The following is a 15,504-nucleotide window of genomic DNA, read 5'->3' as shown; positions in this document are numbered from 1 at the left end:
TCCCACCTGCGAAAACATTTCAGAACTTCTTCCAAGTTCATCAAATGTTCCTTTTCAGTGAATTCAGTCACGAGAATATCATCCAAATAAACTACAACATGGGGCAGACCATGTAGTAAAGTTTCCATGGTTCTTTGGAATATGGCGCAAGCAGAAGAAACGCCAAAAGGTAAACAGATATATTGGTACAATCCTTTATGTATATTTATGGTGATAAAATTCCAGGATGCCTTCTCCAATTCCAATTGTTGGTAGGCGTGAATCACATCAAACTTCATGTAGGCTGTTCCACCTGCCAATTTAGTGTATAAATCTTCAACTTTAGGTATGGGGTGTCCGTCCAATTTTGCAACTTTATTGACCATTAATTTATAATTCCCACATATTTGAATACTTCGGTCAGGTTTGAGACCAGGTACAATTGGAGCTGCCCACTCTGAAAACTGCACTAGTTGTATCACTCACAGTTTTTCTAATCTGTCTACTTCTGTATCTATCTTCCCCCACTTTGTATAAGGTACTGATCTTGCCTTCATAAATCTTGGTATTGCCTCTGGATCTACATGAATTTTTGCTTGTAGCCCTTCAATTTTTCCCAAGTTCTTCCTCGAAAACGGAGGCATATTTTGTAGTAGCTCTGAAAGTCCATTGGTTCTCAGTTGGAAGATTTCAATCCATTCCAGTTGAATTTCAGCCAGTTTCGTCCAAGGAGACTAGATCCCCTGCTTGCTACTACCAAGGGTAATCTCACTGTTTCAGCTCCATAGTGTACTGTGACTTTACATACACCCATGACTTTTATGTTTTCTCCCGTGTATGTTCATCCTTTGCTGTTTGTTCAGTCTTGTTGTGAACATGATGGATGAGTTTTCCGAGTTAACAACAGCAACTTAACCTCAAAGTAATCCCATTGTATTCGATGGGCTTTTGGAACATTTCTGAGAGTCATAATTAGGCTCAATATAAATGCAAGTTCTTTATTTCCTTAGACCTCCTCAGGAGCTGGGTCTGTGGAGTAGGACAGATGTAACGGTGTGTGAGTTAGAAGAAGGTTCTGAACATCCAGAGTTCTGGCGTGCACTAGGACAGCGGAATCGAAAAGTGTATGACTGCATGTTACAAGGTAACAGAACTGGGACTCTGGGGTTCAAAGTAGATTGCAAGTGAAGCGACATGGCAGTGGGGGGGTGGAATGAGGGGTCCAGATATAGACTGGGGGCAAAACAGGGATGTGGGGGGTGGGGTAGTGTAGTGTCCAGATTGACTGGATGCTGAGTATATTTTCTTTTGGTTCCAGACTGTACCCTTTTATATATTTAAAATCTTTGTCACCCAGTAAGCATGGGGAATGGGTGGTGCTGATTAATCAAAAATACCGGTTAATGGAGAGTTCCGTTTACCAATGGAATACAGTGCAATACTTGTAGCATGAGCTGATATGTAACAACTCAGGAAGTAAAGAACAGTATTCTTTATACTTCTAATCTTCAACAGTACCTTAAAACATAAATTAAAGTCTAAAATAATACAGTATACAGGTATGAATTCCAGATAACTTTGTAACTGCTTCTGGTTGGTAAAGTGACAATTTGTACTAGGGGAAGATTAGAAATTCCGGCTAGTCGAGAATTTTGGTTGGTGGAGTGCCAGATAATGCAAAGTTTACTGTCGTTCTAAGATGGGCTGAGACATCCAAAAGCTGCTTGCTCATTAGGTCTATTTAATAACTCGAGAATCTCCCTGCCTAGTCTTGATTGTTAGCTTTCACTTCCCACAGATCCCGGGAAATACAACTTCACTGTGCGGCTCTTCAGGTTGACTGCTTCCTCGGGGGAGTTCACTGTTACAGAGCAGTTCAGTCCCACACGCATCACCAGTGGCATCATGGCCATGCCATTCCTACAGGAGGACCTCTGCTCAGTACCTCAGCCAGGTGAACACTCTTTCCTGCATGCAGCACTAAACAAGTAAAGGGCAGACACAAACCAGGGCACAGGCAGGAGGGGAGGGCTAAAGATCCATAAGAAAAAGGGATTCTGAGTTGTCTTTCTCCAATGATATCATTGTCAACTTGGCTACATTTGTTTGCTTTTGTGTCAGAAGGTGTCAGGTTAGAGCCCTACTCGAGAAATTGAATGACTATTTCCAACCGGGCACCACATTGAAGGAAACAATGACTTGTATTTATACGGCACCTTTACAACTTCGGCACACCAAAGGATTTTTAAAGCCAATGGAGTACTTTTTGAGGTTCAGCCACTGTTGTAATGTAGGAAATGGCGCAACACAGCAAGATCCCACAGGCACCTTTTTTTATTCATTCACGGGATGTGGGATTCACTGGCTCGGCCAGCATTTATTGCCTAGCCCTAATTTTCCTTGAGATGGTTGTGATGAGCTGGCTTCTTGAACCGCTGCAGTCCATGAGGTGTAGATACACCCACAATGCTGTTAGGGAAGGAGTTACTGGATTTTGACCCAGCGACAATGAAGGAATGTTGATATATTTCCAAGTCAGGATGGTGAGTGGCTTGGAGTGGAACTTCCAGATGGTGGTGTCCCCATGTGTCTGCTGCCCTTGTCCTTCTAGATAGTAGTGGTCATGGGTTAGGAAGGTGATGGTACACACTGCTGCCAGTGCGCTCCATTAGTGGAGGGAGTGAATATTTGTGGATGGGGTGCGAATCAAGCCAGCTGCTTCGCCCAGGATGATAACAAGTTTCTTGAGTGTAGTTTGAGCTTCACGCATTCAGGCAAGTGGAGAGTATTCCATCACACTCTAATGTGTGCCTTGTAGATAGTGGTCAGGCTTTAGGGAGTCATGAGGTAAGTTACTTGCCAAATGATTCCTAGCCTCTGACCTGCTTTTGTAGCCAACGTATTTATATGGCTAGTCCAGTTCAGTTTCTGGGTCAATGGTAACCCCCAGGATTTTGGTAGTGAGGGATTCAGTGATGGTGATGCCATTGAATGTCAAGGGGTGATGGTTAGATTCTCTTTTGTTGGAGATGGTCACTGCCTGACACTTGTCTGGTGTGAATGTTACTTGCCACTTGTCAGCCCAAGCCTAGATCTTGTCCAGGTCTTACTGCATTTGGACATGGACTGTTTCAGTATCTGAGGAGTTGCGAATGATGCTGAATATTGTGCAATCATCAGCGAACATCCCCACTTCTGACCTTATGATGGAAGGAAAGTCATTGATGAAGCAGCTAAAGACAGTTGGGCTTAGGACACTACCCTGAGGAACTCCTGCAATGATGTCCTGGAAGGGAGATAATTGACCTCCAATACCCACAACCATCTTCCTTTGTGCTAGGTATAACTCCAACCAGCAGAGAGTTTACCTCCTGATTCCCATTGACTCCAGTTTTGTTAGGGCTCCTTGATGCCACATTGTCAAATGCCGCCTTGATGTCAAGGGCAGTCATTCTCACCTCACCTCTGGAGTTCAGCTCTTTTGTCCATGTTTGAACCAAGGCTGTCATGAGGTCAGGAGCTGAGTGACCTTAGCAGAGCCCAAACTGATTGCCCATGAGCAGGTGATTGCTAAGCAAGTACTGCTTGATAGCACTACTGATGGCCCCTTTCGTCACTGCTGATGATCGAGAGTAGACTGATGGCACAGTAATTGGCCATGTTGGATTTGTCCTGCTTTTTGTGTACCTGCGCAATTTTCCACATTGCCGGGTAGAGGCCAGTGTTGCAGTTGTACTGGAACAGCTTGGCTAGGGACACAGCAAGTTTTGGAGCACAAGTCTTCAGTACTATTGCTGGAATGTTGACAGGGCCCATATCCTTTGCAGTATCCAGTGTCTTCAGCCTTTTCTTGATATCATGTGGAGTGAATTGAATTGGCTGAAGACTGGTATTTGCGATGCTAGGAATCTCCGGAGGAAGCCGAGATGGATCATCCACTTGGCACTTCTGGCGGAGATTGTTGCAAATACTTCAGCCTTATCTTTTGCACTGATGTGCTGGGCTCCCCATAAATTGAGGATGGGGATATTTGTGGAGGCTCCTTCTCCAGTGAGTTGTTTACTTGTCCACCATCATTCACGACTGGATGTGGCAGGCCTGCAGATATGAATTAGGAGCAGGAGGAGGCCACTCGATCCTTCCCTGCTCCACAACACCGAGGTAGTTCCCCATCATCAGAGGTGCTTGTTTTTCACTGGTGATCCCATCTGCCTCTTCAGACAGTAGTCAAAGTACAGCTGGTGGTTCCCCAGTGGCCTAGCCAACATTCCTCCCTCATTATTTACCAGCAAATGGAACCTGTGACAGATTACTTGGGCATTTATCTTATTGTTGTTTATGGGATCTTCCTGTGCATAGAATGGCTGCATCGTGCAAAATGACCGTCAAACAGCAGCTCAAAATGGTTTATTTTATGAAATATTTTAAAAGTGCAATAATGTAAATATGCATATAAAAAGTACATTAACTTATTTTACCAACTGATCACTTATGGAGTTGCCATGTTTGGCCCTGAAGTACAGGAAATCTCAAGGTCTCAGACTAGGTATGCAGAATTGCTTTCTGCAATTTCTAATTTTCCAATACAGTACTGTATAAATCCCTATATCCAAAAGATGGCTGACCTGTCAATCAAAGAGGTCAGCCATCTTGTAAGCCCAGGTGGCCATCTGTTCAGCCTGATTCAAAGGTTCCAATGTATTCAGATTTAGAGCTTTTGTTCACACAGCTGTGTAATGGAATCAAATTATGAATGCTTGTCTGAGCTCCAAACCCACAAATGGTTTCAGTTCTATAGGGGGTTATTTACATAGCAGTGAAGGGGACTCTTAGCTTTGTTTGATTTACAGTTTTATAAGCTTGTAATAACATTATCTTTCTTTGAAGTGGTTTTTCAATATCCTTGTTTATTTGGACAAGATTAAGAAGTGTTAAGAGAATTAAAGCTTTTTTTGATGCGGGTCTGAATGGCTGTGTTTTATTGACAGTTTTAGCGGCTTGTGAGAGGTGCAGTTTTTTTTTACGGGAGTTTGAATGACTGTTCGCTTACGTTGACAATTTCATGAATAGTTCAAAAACTTGTCGGTATTATTACAGGCCTCATTGGTTCTGTACCTTGTGGATACTAGAAGAGTGGGTACGGACGATGCAAGAGGCGTATGGAGAATACTTGGGGGTCTGGAGGGGGCATGCAGTATGGGTAGGGGGGGTGAGAGTTAGGGGACCTAACCACCAAGTTGTGAACTGGGTCGATGTCCCAGTGAATGCAAGCGGGCCTTGTAATCTGCCCACCTTGGCATTCACTCATCTCCATTAACATCTCGGACCTGCTTCGGGAGGCAGTGGGTCCATCTCCAGTCCATGTCCACCTCCTTGAGATGGAAATATGCTGGGCTCACACTGCCAGGTTCACACCTCACAGGCAAAAATTCAGCATCAAGTTCCTAAGCTCCCTCTGGGGTAAATGGAAAACTAGTCTTTGTCAGGGCAAGAGGTCCTAGGTCCCACAAGGACAGTCATGGCCTTCTCTGTTCTCGTCTTGCATTTGCCATCCCAGCATTTATCTCCCGAGGGTTTCTCCCAAAATGCTTATCTGGCTGCCAGTGAACCTTTGCTTCTGAACAGCATCCTCTGGCCCCCCAAACTAATGTTCCTGTCCATCAGTCAACAGCCACTTTCCTGCTGTTTCAGGCAGTCGGCTGATCAGGGGCATACCGACAAGGCCTGGAAGCCCAGGCCTCAAGTTAGACCTCCTGTCTCAAAAAAGTGCTGGGGGTTAACATTGATCCTATTGTCTAAATTGTACACAACCGAATATCTCACTTTACACATCGGGTTTCTCCAGCTTTGTTCCTTATCGATAGCCATCTGGAAGTTTACCTGTGGCAGGGCCGGTGGCCAGACAGTGAAAGCACAGGCTCAGCGAAAATTCGATGGGACATGGAGCGAAAATGTGCCATGGAGACGACACTGCAATACTGCACAGGTCAGTCACACGACGCAATGCGATAGATGGAAATCATGAGCTGACAGTCAATTCTTCAACATAGATCAACTATCTTGAGGCAGAAAATGGAATCTTTGTGTTTGTCCATTCAGAAAAGAACCCGAGGCGACCCCCAAAGGCATACCTGGTGCATGCTGGTGTAGAGCCACTGACCTTCACCAATATCTTCCCCCGGTGGGAATACGACACGGAGATCGTGCAACAGGTACTGTCACTTCTCATCAATAAAATGCTTTTTAATTATGAGCTGTTTAGAATGATTATTGCTATTCTCTCTTGAACTAGGCTGGATTATAGTTCTGCCAGAGTAGGTACGCTCCAGAACCTCACACATTAGTCATTCTTTATGGATGAGCTCCCTTCTTTGGAATTCCCTCTGTAAACCTCACTTTCTCTCTCTTCTCCTTTATGATGCTTCTGAAAACTTTAACCCAACGAATTTTATGGTTTTAACTCAAGGTGGACTAAGTCATTTGTGTGCAAGACAGCAACACCATGTACTAATTGCTTCATGAACTGTTTGAAGGCTTTTTCTTAGAAGGCCTCTTCTGTCTTTGCTACACAGTTTTTTTAATGAAGCTTTTGATCACCTGTTCCAATATCTCTTTACAAAGCTTGATGTCAAATTTTGTCCAATAACCCTCCTATGAGGTGTCTTGAGATATTTTACTATGCAGCAGGTGCATTACAAATGCTCAATATTGTTGTTACAATGATGCACTTACCTAACCAGAGAGCAATGGAAAGACCACAATATAACCCAGTGCTACATCACTCTGGGCGAGTACCTGTTTCAAGCTAATGCCTAGTGCATAACCCATCTATTAGGATGCAATTCCATGTCAACCTATCAGGTTTTTAACTTCTTTTTACAAGCTCAATTGTTTCAAAGAGTTTTGCAAAATTATTGCATTCCAAATAGGGTAGATTTTGACTTTAGGCTGTAATGTGAGACATGATGGTAAGTGGTGTTAATTCCACTAATCATTTATTGAGGGAAGGATGAATCTGAAGCCAGGCTTTTCCTTAAGCCAGGTTTATTTCCAAGACTACAGAGTAAAGACAGATTCCTCTACAGCAAACTCAGCCCTGTCAACCCTGCTAAGTCCTCCTTACTAACATCTGGGGGCTAGTGCCCAAACTGGGAGAGCTGCCTCACAGACTAGTCAAGCAATAACCTGATACAGTCATACTCACAGAATCATACCTAACAGACAATGTCCCAGACACCACCATCACCATCCCTGGGTATGTCCTGTCCCACCAGCAGGACAGACCCAGCAGAGGTGGCGGCACAGTGATATACAGTTGGGAGAGAGTTGCCCTGAGTGTCCTCAACATCGACTCCAGAACCCATCTAATGACACAGGTCAAATGTGGGCAAGGAAACCTCCTGCTGATTACCATATGCCGCCCCACCTTAGCTGATGAATCGGTGCTCCTCCATGTTGAACACCACTTGAAAGAAATACTGAGGGTGGCAAGGGCGTAGAATGTACTCTGGATGGGGGACTTCAATGTCCATCACCAAGAGTGGCTCGGTATCACCATAACAGATCAAGCTGGCTGAATCCTAAAGGACATAGCTGCTAGACTGGGTCTGCAGCAGGTGGGGAAGGAACCAACAAGTGGGAAAAACATATTTGACTTCATCCTCACCAACCATCTGTCCATATCGGTAGAAGTAACCACCACTTGGTCCTTGAGGAGACAAAGTCCCTTCTTCACAGTGAGGATACCCTCCATTGTGTTATGTGGCACTACCACCGTGCTAAATGGGAAAGAGTTTGAACAGATCTAACAGTTCAAGACTGGGAATCCATGAGGCCCTGTGGGCCATCAGCAGCAGCAGAATTGTACTCAACTACAATCTGTAACCTCATGGCCCGGCATATTGCCCACTCTACCATTACCACCAAGCCAGGGGATCAACCCTGGTTCAATGAAGAGTGCAGGAGGGCAGCACCAGGCATACCTAAAAATGAGGTAAAAGAAAAATACTGCAAATGCTGGAAATCTGAAATAGAAACAGAAAATGCTGGAAAAACTCAGCAGATCTGGCAGCATCTGGGGAGGGAGAAAGAAGAGTCATACAGACTCAAAACATTATCTGTGTTTCTCACTCCACAGGTGCTGCCAGAAATGCTGACTTTTTCCAGCATTTTCTTTTTTTTATTCCTAGAATGAGGCATTAGCCTGGTGAAGCGACAACACAGGACTACTTGTGTGCCAAACAGCATAAGCAGCAAGTGATAGACAGAACTAAGCATTTCCACAATCAACAGATTAGATCCAAGCTCCGCAGTCCTGCCACATCCATTCATGAATGCTGGTGGATGATTAAACAACTCACTGGAGGAGGAGGCTCCACAAATACCCTCACTTCCAATGATGGGAGAGCCCAGCACATGAGCGCAAAAGATGAGGCAGAAGCATTTGCAACAATCTCTAGCCAGAAGTGCCGAGTGGATGATCCATCTTGGCCTTTTCCAGAAGTCTGCAGCATCACAGATGCCAGTCTTCAGCCAATTTGATTCACTCTACATTGTATCAAGAAACTGCTGAAGGCACTGGATAGTGCAAAGGCCATTGGTCCTGACAATATTCCAGCAATAATACTGAAGACTTGCCACGCCCCTAGCCAAGCTGTTCCAGTACAACTAAAACACTGGCATCTACCTGACAATGTGGAAAATTGCCCAGGTATGTCCTCTACACAAAAAGCAGGAAAAATAATATCCAACCAATGACCACCCCAACATTTTGATCATCAGTACAGTGATGGGAGTCATCAATGTTGCTATCAAGCAGCACTTGCTTAGCAATAACCTGCTCACTGACACTCAGTTTGGGTTCCGACAGGGCCACTCAGCTACTAACCTCATTACAGCCTTATTTCATACATGGACTAAAGAGCTGAATTCCCGAGGTGAGGTGAGTGTGACTGCCCTTGACATCACGCCAGCATTTGACCAAGTGTGGCGCCAAGGAGCCCCAGCAAAACTGGCGTCAATGAGAATCAGGGAAAAAACTCTCTGCTGGTTGAAGTCATACCTAGCACAAAGGGAGATGGTTGTGATTGTTGGAGGTCAGTAATCTCAGTTCCAGGACACCACTGCAGGAGTTCCTCAGGATAGTGTCCTCGGCCCAGCCATCTTCAGCTGCTTCATCAATGACCTTCCTTCGACTATAAGGTCAGAAGTCGGGCTGTTTGCTGATGATTGCACAATGTTCAGCACCATTCACAACTCCTCAGATACTGAAGCAGTCCATGTCCAAATGCAGCAAGACCTGAACAATATCCAAGCTTGGGCTGACAAGTGGCAAGTAACATTCACACCACACAAGTGCCAGGCAATGACCATCTTCAACAAGAGAAAATCTAACATCACCCCTCGATATTCAATGGCATTTTCATCACTGAATCCCCCGCATCCTGGGGGTTACCATTGACCAGAAACTGAACTGGACTAGCCATATAAATACTGTGGCTACAAGAGGCTAGAAATCCTGTGGCAAATAACTCACCTCCTGACTCCTCAAAGCCTGTCCACAAGGCATAGGTCAAGAGTGTAATGGAATACTTTCCACTTGCCTGGATGAGTGCAGCTCCAACAACACTCAAGAAGCTCGACACCATACAGGACAAAGCAGCCTGCTTGATCGGCACCCCACCCACAAACATTCATTCCCTACACCACCAATGTACAATAGCAACAATGTGTGCCATCTACAAGATGCACTGCAGGGACTCACCAACATTCCTTAGACAGCACCTTCCATACCCACAACCACTACCATCTAGAAGGACAAGAGAAGCTGACACATGGGAATACCACCACCTGGAAGTTCCCCTCCAAGTCACTCACCATCCTGACTTGGAAATATATCACCATTCCTTCACTGTCGCTGGGTCAAAATCCTGGAACTCCCTCCCAAACAGCACTGTGGGTGTACCTACACCACATGGACCGCAGCAGTTCAAGAAGGCAGCTCACCACCACCTTCTCAAGGGCAACTAGCGATGGGCAATAAATGCTGGCTTAGCCAGCGATGCCCACATTCCATGAATGAATAAAAAAAAATCACTGAGTGAACTGGTTTTTATACCCTTGCAACAATTCCCTAATCTTTTCCCAACTGTTTCTTTCTTTATCCTTTCTATGTTGCATTCACATGGTTGTTCTAAATTACCAACTTAAAGCATATACTCTATTGAAGCACAATTCCAACATTGACAAGTGGGTGCCTTTATATCTCTCCCCACTTTTATTCTGATTAACTTGAATGGAAATAAGAACAAGAGAGACATGAGACAAGCTGCAGATTGACTATGGCCTATCGCCTGTTTTAAACTTTGTTTTAAACAATCACAAAGTCAGGAACTACCTGTCTCTCTAAGTGTGTATACACAATGGTGTTTGACACTTTTCATTTTGAGAGTAACTTTTCTCATCAGTGTATTCCTTGTATGGTTCAGGTGCAGCAGGGTGTTGCGAAAGGAGTGCTCCTAGTTCAGGATGCTTTATCAAGACTGTGCAAGACACAATACTCACTGGAGGAGATCATGTCGAGACCCTTACCAGAGGGGATTGACCCACACAGACTAGAAACCTATCTGTCTGATGAAGATTTTAAGGTAACCCTTGTCTAATGTGATAAATTACTCTTGTAACATTACTTGGATGTTCTGTGGTTCATTGGGCAGAAATTGCTTTTCAGAACAAGTCTTGTTTGAAGGACTAATGGAGGCTAACATCGGAAGTTGGCATTCAAACCTGCAATTATCACGTTCAGTATGTGTGTGAACAATGTGATCAGGTGTGGCAGTGATGCCTCCACTATTCAATAGCCTTAAATCACTCACTTTCCAGGTTCACAGGTGAAAAGTGGCAACTTAGATGAGGCACAAGAAGGCAACAGGAGTCCAAGGGGCCTTACTGCAGCTGGGAGTCAACACCTTTAAGAGAGGAGAGGAGGAGAAAGTTTCCTTTGCCTCACTGTTTATTTTGTGGATTCCTTTGCTGTTTGCTGGTTCAGTCTGTCTTTCTGACTGTCTCTTAAGTAGTGAAAGGGTTCCATTGATCTGGCATAAGTACTTAGTTTCTTTAGAGAAAGTATATCACGATCGAAACAATGGCTCATCTAATATTTGCCACCCCTTCTGTGCTTGATGATATGCAGCTTTACATATTTAGCAGTTCCTCTATTTACTATTGACACTCCAATCCTAGGCTGACTCCGCTGAGGGAGTGAGTGCACCCCAATTCTTCAGATGGGCTAGGACCATACAGCACAGGGAGAGGCCATTCAGCTCATCATGCTTCTGCTGAATCTTTGAAAGACCTATCGAATTAGTCCCACTCCCCTGCTTTTTCCCCATAGCCTGCAAATTATTCCTTTTCCAGTATATCTCCAGTTGACTTTTATGCGTAACTATTGAATCTGCTTTCACCAGCCTTTCAGGCAGTGGATTGCAGATCACAGCAACTCAGTGTAGAACGCAAAATAAAATTCTCCTCTCTGGTACGTTTTCCAATGAAATATTACATAGGGACTTAGGAACAGGAATAGGCCATTTGACCCTTTGAGCCTACTCTGCCATTCAATAAGGTCATGGCTGATCTGATTGTGATCTCAACTCTACTTTCCTGTCTGCCCCCCATAAACCTTGACTCCCCTGTCCATCAAAAATCCATCTAGCTCTGCCTTGAATAAATTCAATGACCCAGGCTCTGCTACTTTCTGGGGAAGAGAATTCCATGGACTAACTACCCTCCAGAGGGGAATAAAAATTCCTTATCTCTGTCTTAAAAGGGCGGCCTCTTATTTTTAAACTGTGCTCCCTAGTTCGATTCTTCCCCACAAAAGGAAACATCCTCCCAGTGTCCACCCTATCAAGTCCTCTTGGCGCTGTTTGAAAAAGCGGGAACTCTTTTGGTATCCTGACTAACTTCAAAGAAGCCCAGGAAAAGATTAACTGGTCATTGCTATCTGGGGCACTGTACTCTGTGTTCTAGAAAGACTAGCAAAGGCAACATATAAATGCATGACTTATTTTCCGTAAAACTTCTTGCTTAGTTCTGTGATGGCATAGGCTCCTGGTTGTTCATTAAATCTACTCCACTATCTACTTTTTAATCTTTTTAAGCATGTGGCAAAGGCGGTTTCATATGTATAAAAATTATCTTCCTGGTTTGTGGAACCCTGCTGCACACAAACTTTCCAACACATTTTCCCATGTAACTGTTACTGCCCTTAAAAGTAACTCATTTTGTGTGAAGCATTTTGAAATGGGCCAAAGAGACGTAACATTTTTGCATGTCTGTTTTGCCTCCGTTCTTTATTATCTTGCTTTAATTAACATTTTTCTAATCTGAGTTTTTTTTGTTTCATTTTCCTTTGCAGAAAATTGTGCAAATGTCAAGGGAGGAATTTTACCAACTTCCCAGCTGGAAGCAAGTGAATTGGAAAAAAGCCAAGGGCCTGTTCTGACAAGACAACGAAAATGTCAACCTAGTCTGCCCAGGAACAATTCCACCCACAGCCCCCAGCTCACCACATTATTTAGGAGGAGCTTGGGGAGTGAGGTTCATCGATTAAATTGCCACGGCTCCGTAAAAATGTCTTCCGTGTGTTTTAAACTCTGTACAGGTGCATAGGTTGGAATGCATGTCCTTGTGGATTAGTTGTGACTGTGGGCCGGGATTTTCCGGCCCCGTCATGGTAGGACCCACCATGGGAGATTCGGCGGCCCAGCCAAAAGACCATTGACTTTCGGCTGGACCGAACGATCCCAGTGGTGGGTGGGGCTGGAAAATCCCACCCCTGGATTTTTTTGCAGGCCCATTAATTTCCCATCCTGACCAATGCTAATTCCTGCCTCTAGTGCTGAGGTAGAGTTGCCATTTCTCCAGGAGTTAAACTCAATCTCTAGAAACTGCTGCGAGCAACCAGGGAGAAGAATCACAGAGACATAATGAATGATTGCATCATTTTTTTTCTTCCACACTTATTTGTTATAAACATATTGGGGATGGGGGAATAAAAGGCTGGCTGACTGGGAGGGAGATCATGTGGTGAAGCCTCCAAAAATTCATCCTACTAGAGTTGACAACCCTATGCTGGGGTCCTTGTGCTTGTCATGCTTTTTGGTAATCTTTTCCCTCAGGGTTAATCATTAGGCCCTGCTTCATGGGGCTACTCCTTACTGCCTGAACTTTGACACCTGAGTTCTGTACCCTGATTGGTTCATCAATCCCATGGCTTGGAAGAGCAAAGTTATACAGGTGACTGAAGTTATTCCCATTGACGGAGAGCTGAGAAGAGACACAGCTCAGGTGTCTAGACTAGTGAAAGGCACGGTAAGTCCAAGATAGGTGGATTATTTGGCATGGACTGTGAATACAGGATTCAAAGATGAAATTACAAATACATAAACCACTAGGACAGAGATTATGAAATTCTTTTTCCCTATAAATAGTGGATGTGGAACAGACTAGAAAAAAAAGCAGTTAATTCTGGGTTGATTGCTGCCTTCATGCAAGAAATGGAAACAGTAGCTCTTGAGAAAGGGGATCAAGGGTTAGAGCAGGTCTGTTTGGTTCATATGGAGAATGGGAAGACAGCATGGAAACTGAGGGAAATCTGTAATTGAGGTGGCTGTGCATTTACTGCAGTAAAATGGGTGTGTGGCCTTTTCTCTTTTTTTGTGCCCTTTACATCTACCACCATTGCATTCCCCCACCCCTGGACCCAATCAAATCTCTCCTACTATTAGAGGTGCACTTGTACAGAGGTTACACCTAGAATTTGAGGCTTTCTGCCTCATATTAGTAATGCATTGTGATGTAAACTTTTATGTTTTTAATTTAGTTTTTTATTATATTTTGTAAATGCTGGGAGTTTGTATTTCAAGCAATGTTAACAAGGAACCGGTCCAGCCTTAAGTTACCATTTGAAATGTTGACACATCCCAGTGGCATAGGCCAGTGCCTGGCTGTGGCCCAGACCCACCGGGGTGAGGTAATGAGCCCTTAGAGGACTGACTGGCCCCTGACAGTGGTTATGACCATTGGAACTGCCAGGATACTCTAATTTTCAACTGCTGAGTTGGTCAGCCCAGTGTTAAGGGAACCAACAGCTGAGGCTGGAGATTGCTGAGAATGATGTTATTATGTGCATGCTTAACATACCACGTTATCCACACGCCTTCCTGCGTTGGGCTTAATCAGGTGGAGGCAGGGAGGCGACGGAATTCCCACCACACACCCTCCAGCCCAATCAAATCAAATGCTCCCCCTGCCTCTAAACTCACCTCCAGGGTGAGCATTAGTGTCTGCAGTGCTTTCGAGGGACTGTGCCAATCAACTCTCTGCTGATTTCAGATGGAGTGCCAATGTTTATAATATTTTCTTTTGTTGTTTCTCCTTCCTCCTCTTCCCCCTCTCCCACCCTTTGAAAGCACTGACTCTTGCTGGAGTCTAGATCCATGACATAGCTATCCCTTTGCTGCCTTATCCAAGTGGTTACTCTTCGTGCAGGAGCCTGTTATTAATATTGACAAAATCATTGGCTTTAAAGTGACCCACTTTCCTGAATTAAGAGAAATCAGTCGATCCTGCCTTAGTGATGCGCTGATGGGTAAGGAGCAAGCATGAGCTCAGTGCTGGAGAGGAAAATAGTGTAATCTCACAGTAATTATAAACCAGGGTATTAACATGCCACGAAGCTAATGTAAAAGCACCATCTATTGCCTCACTCCTATGTGTTATGCTTATGCAGCTTTTTAAGTTTGTTTTTATAAACGTTGCACAATTCCAGAGGTTTCTGGAAGTATTTTAATGCCTTTAAGTCCGCAAAGCAGTCTCTGCTCTCGCTTGTGATCTGACTGCGTGTGTCGCATTGCAAGGTCACAGGGAGAAAGTTAGAAGGGAAGCCGAAACTGTGGGATTCCCTCGGTGATTATCACAAAGAAATACTTTGCAGCAGTGTTTTTTTTTTGTTGCTCCCTGTGAAACGTGGATCCTGAAATTGTAATATTTAAATCTCTTTTTATGTACAGTTTTAAGTCTGCTTTTCAGGGCCTCTAGGAAGTCAAACAACAGTGTAATTAATGTAATGCAGCTGTATTAAAACTGAATGGAGATATTTTGTGAAGATTGTGAGTAAACTGATCTGTGTGAGCGGCCTATTTTCTTCAAGGTGTTTGTTGGGCTGGCTCTATCGAGCTTCAGAATGGGACTAGGTATCATTGAGGCAACGAGAGACCCGCCCCACAGCCTCCAAAATGCTGAACGAGGCATCATCCGGTAGATCAGCCGGGGATCACTCGCAATCGTGGCTCAGCGTCCTCTGCTCAGAGGATCGTGGGCTCAAAGCCCCAGTCGGTGGTTCTGTCATTCGGGCTGAGATGTCAAGCGGAGGCTCTTGTCTGGCGGTTCATGAGAAAGATCCAGTGGCACCGATCACAGGGAGAGCAAGAGATTTCTCCCAATGTATGTTGGAGAACATTCGCC

General features: G+C 44.4%; 1 protein-coding gene across 5 annotated transcripts in view; it reads left to right on the top strand.

Annotated features, from left to right (window-relative positions):
• The window catches only part of LOC121269051 (supervillin-like), a 162,537-nt gene extending 147,401 nt beyond the window's left edge, over nt 1-15,136 (top strand). For all 5 annotated transcript variants that reach the window (XM_041173469.1, XM_041173466.1, XM_041173465.1 and 2 more), the window contains 6 exons: nt 990-1,123; nt 1,778-1,933; nt 5,825-5,965; nt 6,079-6,191; nt 10,467-10,625; nt 12,395-15,136. In XM_041173469.1, the coding sequence (XP_041029403.1) occupies nt 990-1,123; nt 1,778-1,933; nt 5,825-5,965; nt 6,079-6,191; nt 10,467-10,625; nt 12,395-12,481 (790 nt within the window). In that variant the 3' untranslated portion in view covers nt 12,482-15,136. The remainder of the gene's footprint in view (nt 1-989; nt 1,124-1,777; nt 1,934-5,824; nt 5,966-6,078; nt 6,192-10,466; nt 10,626-12,394) is intronic.
• Nucleotides 15,137-15,504: the final 368 nt, after the last annotated feature.

This window comes from Carcharodon carcharias, chromosome 23, assembly GCF_017639515.1.
Source record: "Carcharodon carcharias isolate sCarCar2 chromosome 23, sCarCar2.pri, whole genome shotgun sequence".
NCBI lineage: Eukaryota > Metazoa > Chordata > Chondrichthyes > Lamniformes > Lamnidae > Carcharodon > Carcharodon carcharias.
Note: the sequence above shows the minus strand (reverse complement) of the source record. Positions and strands in the feature narration are given on the sequence as shown.